Source organism: Anticarsia gemmatalis, chromosome 11, assembly GCF_050436995.1.
Source record: "Anticarsia gemmatalis isolate Benzon Research Colony breed Stoneville strain chromosome 11, ilAntGemm2 primary, whole genome shotgun sequence".
Taxonomy (NCBI): Eukaryota; Metazoa; Arthropoda; class Insecta; order Lepidoptera; family Erebidae; genus Anticarsia; species Anticarsia gemmatalis.
Genome location: NC_134755.1, coordinates 3,028,862 through 3,040,558, shown reverse-complemented (window position 1 = coordinate 3,040,558; position 11,697 = coordinate 3,028,862). Strand labels below are relative to the sequence as shown.

At 33.5% G+C, this 11,697-nt stretch overlaps 1 protein-coding gene across 1 annotated transcript in view; it reads left to right on the top strand.

Annotated features, from left to right (window-relative positions):
• Window positions 1–410: 410 nt before the first annotated feature.
• The window catches only part of LOC142976621 (uncharacterized), a 35,953-nt gene continuing 24,666 nt past the window's right edge, over window positions 411–11,697 (top strand). The window contains exon 1 of the mRNA XM_076120067.1: window positions 411–561. Coding sequence (XP_075976182.1) covers window positions 555–561 — 7 coding nt within the window. The 5' untranslated portion in view covers window positions 411–554. The remainder of the gene's footprint in view (window positions 562–11,697) is intronic.

The following is an 11,697-nucleotide window of genomic DNA, read 5'->3' as shown; positions in this document are numbered from 1 at the left end:
TTTTATAGCGCAGTTTTTGTTTGACCGACTAAAGCAAACTGATTAAGTGGAAATGATGGGTTAAAAAAAAATATCCATGTGAAGAACCTTTAAGCTTTGACTAACAATTTTGAAAATCACTTTAATTCATTGAAAAATCATTTTAAAACCATCGATCGAAAAATATGTTAAAAAATGGCATTTCTTACATAATTACTGAACTCATCGCACTTTCATATCGCCCAAAACACATACACCTACATATGTAATATACACCCGAAACATTTCCATTCACCCAATTTAGTTCCATGCCTACAACACATCAATTACTGACATATCCCTCGTTATCTAAGCTCACGCTGAGCGAGACCAAATGTTCAGCGCTCAAGAGTTTCAGCACTCAGTACTGAGTGCTTCAGTAGCCATAGAACGTTTACAGAGAGAGGACGTAAGGCCCTCCCTGTGACAAAGTTCCCGCGTCTGAAGTTAAAAGCAAAATGTTGTTGAAATAGTTTGTGTGTGTTTGTGTTTTGTTTTGGTGTGATGTGATTTCCTTTTTGGTATAAGCTGCTTCAATGCCTGGTGAGTTTGAAAACTTATTTAGATACTTGTTTTTTTTTGGAAAAAACTAATTTATCTGAGAATTTGAAAAGTCGTACAGTACTTTCAAACAGTATGTATTTATAGAATGTCCAATTATAAAAATACTGGGCATATTAATTGCAATTGTCTATTTTGAACAGAAAATATTTTATAAATGGTCATACATTTTCAATTTATCAACCCTACTGAATATCATAAACCTTTATTTCAACGATTTTATTTCAAAAATCAGTGTTGACTGAGTAAAACTAACTGGGACTGGTATATGTTTACTTGTTAAAAAAATATATTCTACAAAAAACTCGAGCAAAAAAAAAACCCGCTGAAAAATTCAAGGAATTTTCCCTGAGTAAGACAATCTCGACTAAAAGAAGCGACAATTTGTGTTCTTCTGGGAAAAGCCTAAAAAGGGTGAGAATAAAGGCACATAAGTAAAATCTCATGTAATGGATCTTTTACATCACCGCTTCAATTCATTTCAAATGAACAGACGTCAACCGCAAGATCTTTTATCATTTTTGTTGATTATCGCTGTATACGCCCACTTAATAGCACAATGTGTTTGTAATATATAGCGAGGTATGTACGAGCCTATTAGTCTATTCTGTTTGAAAAGAGGCTTATTACATACTGTGATTTATATATTTTTTGTATAGGGAGGATTGCATTTTATTTCAATATTATTATCTGTGAAAACATGAATATGACAAGTGTTTAACAAAGTATTGTAAATTTAATAGCCGTGCAATTAACAAAAATTTGCTACTCATATAACAGGCAGCTGAACCGATTTCGCAAATTCTTTTTTAATAATATTCCTTGAAGGACGTAGATTACGAAGAGAATAATTTATACCAAAAAAAAAATCAAGAATTGATTGTTAGGCGGTAAGAAGTTCGTCGGGTCTGCTAGTAATTTAATAAAATCTTCATGCTGTATTAGATATTATGGTACCGAGAAAAAAATGGGACATCATTATTAATTTGATTATAAACATTCCAAGCAAATACTTTTCCAGTTAGAAGAATCAACAAAATTCATTATAAAATATTTATTCCGAGAATAAAAATTCTAAATAATTGAATACGAAATATACTAGTCTATTATTGTTATACCAAATCCCTTTGCAGTGTCTGTCTGTATGTGATAAGCTCGGAAACTACCCAGTATATTTACATAAAGTTTTCACCGATGGACGGCGTGATTGATGAGGCAGAGACAGGTTAGCTTAGTTAGTTGTAGATGTCATTAAGATTAGTAAGTTAATATTGACTACATTGACCATACGTAATTCCCAGTTTGGGTAAAACATGACTTCGACCACATCGTTCAACCACAGACTAAATGCTAATATTGTAAAAGTGAAAATTTGGATGTTAGGACGAATATTTGTTACTCGCCCCGATACTACGGAAATCGTTTTTATAAAACTTGTCAGTGCTGTGGTATCGTATCGGAGGAGCGAATTCCTTCTACTTTCGACAACGGGCTAGCTATCGATAAATTAAGCCAGCAAGCAAAAATTAGTACATAATAGTACAAATAACATAAAACAGATGGTATCACATTATTTCACGATGATAAAAGAAGCGTTTCCCTTCGTAAATGGGTATTACAGAACAAAAAATGGATGCGATTTGTCTGCGGCTATCGCGCGTTGAAACAATTCTGCGTAGGTAATTATTTTTTATAAAATCCCGCCTGTTATATCAGAACGTGCGGGTATAGGGTTTTTCAAAGTACAAAGATAGGCCGGTAATATTTTTATTAATTAAGGAAAAGTCAAAGCACGAAACGTTCGAAAAGAAACCAAACCTTCCAAGAAATTATGTGCCTGAATTGTAGAATCTTTATCTAAGTAATAATATGTACTAGTGGACTGGCCTTACTTCGTCCGTCAGTTGATTCTCGTGGGAATTTTGATCACATCTAGATGTTATACAAACCTTGTCACGACAGAAACAAACATTTAAAAAAATAAATCTATATTAGTTTAGTTGTTATGTTTGTTAAGTTATGCGCGTACATACATTTCGAAAATTCAGTTTTATTAATATAGTTAATTTTAAAGAGAAATCGCTTAAAATTTCTACATAGAAGAGCCAAAATAGCTCATTCTATAAATAAGTAAGAAGCGTTTAAATCCCCTAATACCTACAGAAGTATTTCTAAAATAATTCTCTTACATAGAAGCTTCTCGGCTAAGCCTCGGAACAAACATGAAACATTTATTTCGGTACAGGATTTACAAAACTAACTACCACGCTTTGATTCACAAGAGCATTCTATTGTTACGAATTGAGTTATTTTTCGGATCACCGGACATTTTTCCACGAAACAGAATAAGGTTTTCTAGAAAAAAGGCGTTGAGATAAGGATTTTCATTTGAAGTTAGAATTATAAAATCAACAACATAATGGAAGAGATGATTTTTTCAGGGAATATTTTCTACGAATTAGAAAAAAAATTTTCCTCAGAAAAGTCGCTCAAAAAATTAAAGATTTACTCATAAAAAAACTTCGACTTAAAAACTATCAACGAATTTACGTAAAACGTTCGACTAAATACAGCACATAAGCCTTCGTTACGACTCCCGGAAACACATAAATATTCAAGTCAGGCGGAAAACGACTGCAATTGGACGATAAATTTCGGTTTGGCCAAAGGCTTTCCAGAAACGAACCTTAGTTGGTACTGCATCCATATACACATCAACCCATGATTTTTTTCAGTTCCCTTTATAACGACAATACTAGCCTGCCTTCTCATTTACTTATTTAATTTGAAACTACATCGGTGGTCAACATTTATTTATTTATCTATATAAACTTCATGTGCAGTAGTGGTACATAGGCGGACTTAATGCATCAAGGCATTCTCTACCAGTCAACCATTGGGTTAAATAAACAAGTTTGTGGTAGGTGTACAAAGTAATATTATTAAAGTATATTTTAATGGTGTTCTATTTCTAGATTTGGTTCCTACGAGTACAAGACTCTTGCCCAGCAGTGGGACAGTAATGGGTAAAAAAGATTGCATATATTTGTATGAAGTAATATTTGTTTTGTTTGTATGTTCGTAAAAGTCCCTCAGACACAAGACAAGCTCATGCTGAAGAAGTGATCATTCAAAAAACTAACCTAGTGTTAAAGGCGTTACGTTGAAAACCAACCATTTCAGTAGTACGATTTCTAGAACCTTCGTTCATTTTGCTACACTCGTACTATCAACAGTGTAACGGGAGGTTTATCTACCGGGTATGACACGAACTGAATTGGGTCACAGCTAACGTATATCACTGGTTAGTGCCGGAGTTTACTAATACCTGCTCAGCTTAAGCTTCATTTAAAGATTTACTTTATTTCCATCAGACATATGATCGTATCCATTGTGCACATATAAATGTAGGTAAGTAGTATGGACACCAATGCATATTTTTACTTTTTCGTGTCTGCTACGCACTGTGGTAGTAGATCTCTCAGAAATTTAAACAACATCTACATTTTTGTTATGTAACAGTATTAACATGTCAATCGTCTAAGCAATTATTCCGCGCAAAACTCAAAAACTATTTAAAATTAGTTTTTTAATACCTATAAATCTATACTAATACTAATACTAATAATATTATAAAGCTGAAGAGTTTGTTTGTTTGTTTGTTTGTTTGTTTGTTTGAACGCGCTAATCTCAGGAACTACTGATCCGATTTGAAAAATTCTTTCACTGTTAGATAGCCTATTTATTGTGGAAGGCTATAGGCTATATATCATCACGCTACGGCCAATAGCAGCGGAGTAGCAACGAGAAATGTTACAAAAACGGGAAAATTATCACGTATTCTCTCTTATGTGACGCAAGCGAAATTGCGCGGGTCAGCTAGTTGTTTATACAGGGTAAGCTGCGCTAAGCGAAGCTATCAAAGTAAAGTATTCTTTAGAGGGATTTTTTTTCGCTTGTACGACTGTACCTGGTAAAATGAAGCCTTAATGCAGACTATTTTTATGCCAAGGCTAGGAGGCAAAAAATGTAAGTCTGCGGCAAGCTCTACTAGAATATGCTAAGACTCTTGTAGGTTGCTCAGAAAAAGTTATGTTAAGTTCCTTCAAGGTTTGTATTTACGATGATGATACATACATACATATGTCGCAAAGTTTCTTACAAACATACGTCGCACTAACCCAAAGTACAAAATATTATTCAAAAGGTTTTTTGTAACACATTTTTCTTGCAGTGTAACTCACGCCGCAACTTCAAGCTGACTTACGTAAAATACATACTACTACTACTACATACCCATTAATTCTCGTATAATATTGGCTACCAAACCAACATCTATCTTTGTGCGAGTATCATAAATAAAAAAAATAAAGCACAATTCGAAAAAGTCTAGGTAATCAAGACTGCAAAATTAAAATTAATATGAGGGTGTTTGTTTAAGGGTCAAAGATTAGACATTAGAAAACGACCAAAGACATTTTCCCGCAGACAAATCCGCGGGCTAAAGCCAGTACAGTAAAAGCTCCTACTCCATACGTAATCGCTAATGTAGAGTACGTCTACTCGTCACTACTTTCCCAATGTCCCTCATAGCGCCACAGGGAAATGGTTTTCTTATTGACTTAACGGTCTTAACTAGCTTTGCTCATCGACTTTACTTGACTTTTCCATTTAGCGGCCAAGAACGTTAATTGATGGCTTTTTCTTTACTTTGGCTTTGCGGCGAGGAAATGACGCTGGGTAATAAGTTGGCTGTCGTAAAATTAAATCTACGGAAGAGAAATCATGTGTTTATTTTAAATTGCAGCAATAACTATTGTTATTATAATGTGCCACATTCTATGCGATCTTAAGTACATAAAATGTTTGATAGTCTTTAAATAACAAATAATGATCGAATTTGTTCCGAAAGTACCTCAAGTTCTCTTTTATTTTGCTATAAATATTTATATCTTTTACGGTTTTTTCACAATTAAATATCATTATTTTTTAAATTAGTAGATCAATAAACCGATTTTTAAATGTTAAAACATCCTGTAAATATATTCGAGATATACAGCATGTTGTTAATTTCCAGTTTACAATTAACCAATAAATAAGGCCTCTAACTTATTGTGAGACACAAAACAGGCCTCTATAAATTAAAGTCACCGTCCGCCAATATTACACTCGCTTTCAAATGAGCCTATTTAAATAAGGCATTTTACCCTAAAACACGAGCAACTAACATAAAACAGAATATTGGCCGTATTCTGCGATGTAAACTCGATCCAAATTCTAGTTAGTCAAATATGTTTTATTTCGCAAGTATTTGAAATCGTCATAGCATTTTTTAACTACCACTGTTCGGAAATGCTGTTGCTCGTAAGAAGAAACGGCATGAAACTCACTGTTTTTAATTACTAAGTAGGAAAGGACAACGCTCTACAGCCTACAGCGCTATCCCTCTCTCTCCAATTTAGATCGCATTTGCATGCCAAAATAATATGGCCCCATTTTAAATTGTACTCGTGAGTTCCAGTGGACTATAATTTTAGGTAGAATTTAGGATGCCTAGGCTATTTGTTTTCTAGTCACATACTGAGTCCGAATTTAAATTATTGTCGTTGTTTTGCTTTGCTTTTTTGTTGGTATAGTTATTCAAAATAATCCGGCTTGAACTAAGCGTAGGAAAATTAGGCTTTTGAAATCACTCAGTAGTGGCTCGAAATTCTAACGGTTTCTCTTAAATCCTTTCACAAAAGACGTTAGCAACGATATGACAAAATATTTGAGGAAATTAATTTGTTGTTTTTCTTTAATTTTGCTCTGCTCAAACATAAACGTTATTTTATTTTTATTTATGAATCGTTGACCTTTAAAAGACAACAAATATATTCCCAATGCTACTGAGGGCGGTCATCGCACGCGATTCCTCAAGGAACAATTAGTTCTACAATTTATTCACTTTGCTAAAGTGTTTTACCTACGATTTACGATTGGTGTAGGCAATAAATCATCTGATAATGGACTCGAATATAAAAGTTATACTAATTGTAATTTAAAAAGAAAACTTTGGCAATTAATTAGCCGTCAGGTTGGATAGTCAATTAATGTTTTTTGTCTCTTTTTTTTAAACCCCTTGCTGGTCAGCGTAATCCATAAATGGCGGAAGAAATTTACTTGATTAAATAGACCAAAGAAACTCACACACTGCAAACGGATCTTCTTAATAATATTAAATTTACTTTGATACCAAATGACAACAAATCACAGCCCCATTTTAGTAACAGCTAAGCGGAATAACAGAAACTTAAAACATCTACAAATGTTTTTCCCTTCATTCGAACCAGATCGCATCTCAATGCCATCGAAACCCTTTGATTTACGATCAATAGGATGTGAGTTTAATGCAAACTATTTCAATTATTAGTAAGTTTACCATAAAAAAGCAATCAATTGACTGGTATAGTAACTAACAAAAAAGAAGTTCAGAAATAAAACCGTGCCTTGATACTTTTCACTCTCGTAATCTATCAACGCCAGGATTTTGTTAGGTAAATCTGTAGTGACATTCACATTGGAACAGCTGACAGACATGTGAGACTGAACGATGGATTACGCACGAGCCTCTGTTTTTGAACTTATATGAATGCGTAAAAACAAGAACAAATAAAATGTAAAAGGCACCATAAAGGTTTCTTGCTTTAAAGTTGAAAACAAAAGAGTATTTACTTTTCATATTTCAAAGGTAAAATTATATAAAAATAATACTATCTATTGCAAGTAGTACGAGTTTTGGTCTAAAGTCTCTGGGAACCACTGGGCTGACTTTTATAAAATACAAATGTTTATATCATTAACTAGCTGACCCGGCAAGCATTGTTTTGCCATAAAAATAAAAAAAGAGTGTCACTTAGGGGCATTAAAAATAGATGTTGGCCGATTCTCAGACCTATTCAATATGCTCACAAAGTTTCATGAGAATCGGTCAAGCCGTTTCGGAGGAGTACGTTAACGAAAACTGTGACGCGAAATTTTTATATATTAGATTATGTCATTTGACATATAAGTATTATTATTATTAAGTATGTGATACTATGTTACACTCGGTAAGGACTAATATAGCTATAGAATAAAGTTGTAAAACCTTGACTACCATTAATTTATTTTATTGAAGAGCCACATACTTTAGCGTTTCATTTTAAAAGAATTGCGCCATAAATAAGTCTAACAGTCTCAAATCTCAAATGTTGCAAAAGTAACAAATTTATGTTAACCATGAGGAAAGAAAACACCAGACAAAATTTCCGTAAAGTTAATTTATTTGCAAATATCTCGCAATTTAGAATCTCTCCCGGGCCGTATTAAATTATTTCTACAATATTTTGTAAACAATGTTTAATATATTTCTTCAGATAAGACAACGACCTCTCTTAAATATTCAACTTAACTACACAACTTTATTAAAATAATAATTCTAGATTTCTAAGAGGGAACCATTTATCTCAAAGCGCTTTTCTTATATTTATTGATCTTCACACATCACTGCTATTTTCAAAGTCAAGTTATTTTAAATTGTTATCCACGATATTTTTTTCTTCCTTTTATTAAAACGATTATGAGTATAATTAATTTCAGCAAGATAATTTTAAAATATTCTACTTATTTCTAGAAACTTTTTAAAATCTTGACTGAACTATATGTTGTGTAAAAGAGGTAGATCTCTTCACACAGTCACAAGCAAAGGGTCACATTTTCAGCCTCATTCAATGAAAATATAAAAATTTACAGTTTTTGACTTTCAATGATTTCCGTATTTACCTGCGTTTGAAGTGTAAATTAAACAATTTTATACGCGAAAATAGTTAATCTGTGTTTTTTCTCGAAACTGTACACTACGTAACCTAATTTCAATGTCCCAATGATATAATCAAAGTACTCTATTGTTCAAACGCTTCTAAAGCCTACTAAGGCGTGGAAAAGGGATCGATCTATCACTGGAGATACAAATCACTGGTGTGTGAAGCAATCGTGGTTTATCTCGTAATCGCATATTGGGTTTAGCCCTCCCTGAACACTATAGAACAATAAGGGCAATCTAACAATAGACACTTCGCCATCGATCGTTCTAGAACGTTCTAATTAATCTCCAACGTTTACTGGAGATATTATATTGAAATGCTTTGACATCTCTGTTTGTTGGTAGATTAAATTGTAACAGTTTGTGTTGACATTCTTCATATTATATGAGTATGTCAAGATGGTATGATAATATAATAATACTAAAGATTTCTGCGCTTAAACACGTTTATCTTTAGAACTAAAGGACGATTATTTTTCACTTATGGGGTAATAGGTTAATCTTACACCAAGTTACGATAATTGGAAGTGTCAACTTAAACGGGAATATAAGTTTGGTACAGTAGCGCGATTCTCTACAGTCATTACTACGAAATATAGAGATTTTGACACTTAAAACGTGATGCAAAAGTAGTTCCTACGGCGCCCGTTAAAGGCGCTATTACACTGATGCACTACAGGAAGTTATCACTACGCATACCAAAATAACACTAGTCAGATGTCAATCATGCTTAAATTTTTAAATTAGTCTTTATTAGTCACTAAATTAGTTTATTAATGAATAAAACAAATTTGTTTCGTATATGTTTATTTCTATATCAATAACTCAGTAAATCGGAGTAAGGCCGCGTAACCGTTTATTTTAAACTCGCTTCGGGGAAATATACCCGTTAGCACCAATTAATTTCTGATTAAATATTTTGATTTAACGTCAAACATTTCAGTTCGTACATTTGTTAAGATACCAAGCGATCTACAGAAAACCTGATAAACAAAATATTGGTTCTCATATTATAGCATCTTAACTGATGATTTAAATTTCTTGCCCAAGAATTTGCAATTAATTACATGAGAAATAAAGGAGGGCAAAATAATGCTTCGTGATGCAACCCTGCATGCCTAAGAGTCCTCAAACACAGTTCTTGAATGATTGCAAAGTCCGCAACCTGCACTTGGCCAGCGTAGTATACTGAAGGCCTGACCCCTCCCTTTTTCCGGGAGGAGACCGTTGCCCAACAGTAGGACAGACAAGGGCTAAATTTATTAATAATTTGAACATTGAATCGCCCGAAATTTAGTTCTGTCATGTATGCCTTTTGCTCTGAAAATATAAAATAAACATTATTCTAGAAACTTTTTGTTGCAGACATTCTAATTAATTACAATGACATCCTTTTGGAGGTGGATAATATTATTTTACTGTTAGCGTGTGTTATTTCAGTCATACAGACTTGGGCTTTATTTAGAGTTTTGTATATTTTTGTACTCGTTTCATTCATAGTACTTATGTATATATATGTATCTATATCTATTCTATACTTATAATAAATCTGTAGAGAGGTCAATTCTGTACATTGAAAATATTTAAAAAAAAACCAATGGGGGATGTTTAGTAACGGATACTGATACCGAATCTGCAATTTATAATTTTCTTTTCTGTCTGTCTGTCTGTCTGTCTGTCCTTCGTCTGTATGTTACGCTATCACGTAAAAACTACCGGATAGAATGCACTGAAATTTGGTATATGCATAGAATAAGTAGTGGAGCAAGTACTGGGATACTTTTTATCGCATAAAATTTCATAGATTTTTAGAAAATTGAAAAAAATACGTAGAATTCGTTTGAACCTGCGTTTCCCTAAAGAGACCATAGATGGCGTTGCAAGCCATTTCACAACATTCGCATAATAATATAGTTAACGTGGTGCCTGCCGTATCGATACCTGCTGTTCGCACCAACCAATAGATGGCGATATAGTCCGCAATACAGCATGTTTTTCCTAATTAATTTATTTTGATTGCTTTATTGTTAAAAAAATACCTTTGAAACAGGCTATACATTTATAAGATTTTCAAACATAAATGTTGTATGATATATTACTCAAAAATGTTGGTTTACGTGGTTCCGGTGCGATCGGGATATCCTAGATGGCAAATCGAGTAATTTCGTTTGTTGTCGTTGTTCGCCGCAACTAACAGATGGCGTTGTAGTTTGTAACACGTAACCAAATTAATTGGTTGCATCAAGGTGATAAATTGGATAGCTATGAAACAAACAATGTCGTAAGTTTTAAAAAATAAACAACGGATGATATATAAAAAATAATAACGGGTTACGCGGTTTCGGACGTATCATCGCAAGTATACCTACATTATTACGCGTGTGAAGAGCTCCGGCGCAGATAGGTCTGTCTGTACCTATAATAATATTCTGAATCCAGACGGGTAAGCAATAGTCAGTGTATAATAAAGTATTATATTTTACACTGTAAACTGGTACGGATACAGACGAGAGCGGAAAAGAAGGTAACCACAGGAAATCAGGCGCGCCTGAGCCTGTGTCACATTGAGTGCTCTTCGGGTCCCTTTCGTAAATAACCATTAGATGACAAAAGAGTTGTTAGCATTTTTATGTGAAGGTGTGTAGTGCTTCGCAATTCGCGTGCTCAAACGAATAAGCAACAGTACGAAATTCACGCGAGCAGAGCCGCACGGGTCAGCTAGTATAAAATAAAGCATTGGAATAGAAGCACGAACGACGTGAGGAATACGATAAAGACACTATTTTTTTATTACCTTTTCGTTGGTGGGTAATTAATTGATAGTGATATAGAATTAAACAACTGATATGTTTTTCAAAGAAAACTTTACGATAGTTACTGTTCTGGCAAAATCAAGCATTCCGATACTTCAATTTTCATTTATGTCGTCATATCTGGTCGGCTATATTCCATGTTAATCCTGCAAGATAAAACGTATCACTATGCATGAGTCTCCTAAAAATGTATGAATAAATTAGCGAACAAAATGATAGTGTTGACGTAAAACTTGACAAAGGGTACGTTCATTATACGAAAAACTGAATATATTAGATAAAACTGTGTGGGTTTTACAAGCAAGAGAACGTGTAGATTCATATTTCTGTGATATAAAGATAAATTAATATAAGTCAAAATTTTGGCCATAATTCTGAAGATTTCTTTGCTAAAATTTTAGAAAGAATCCGATCTTTTGTCGCTGATTCTGTTAAGTGACATCTTTTCATTAAACTACGATT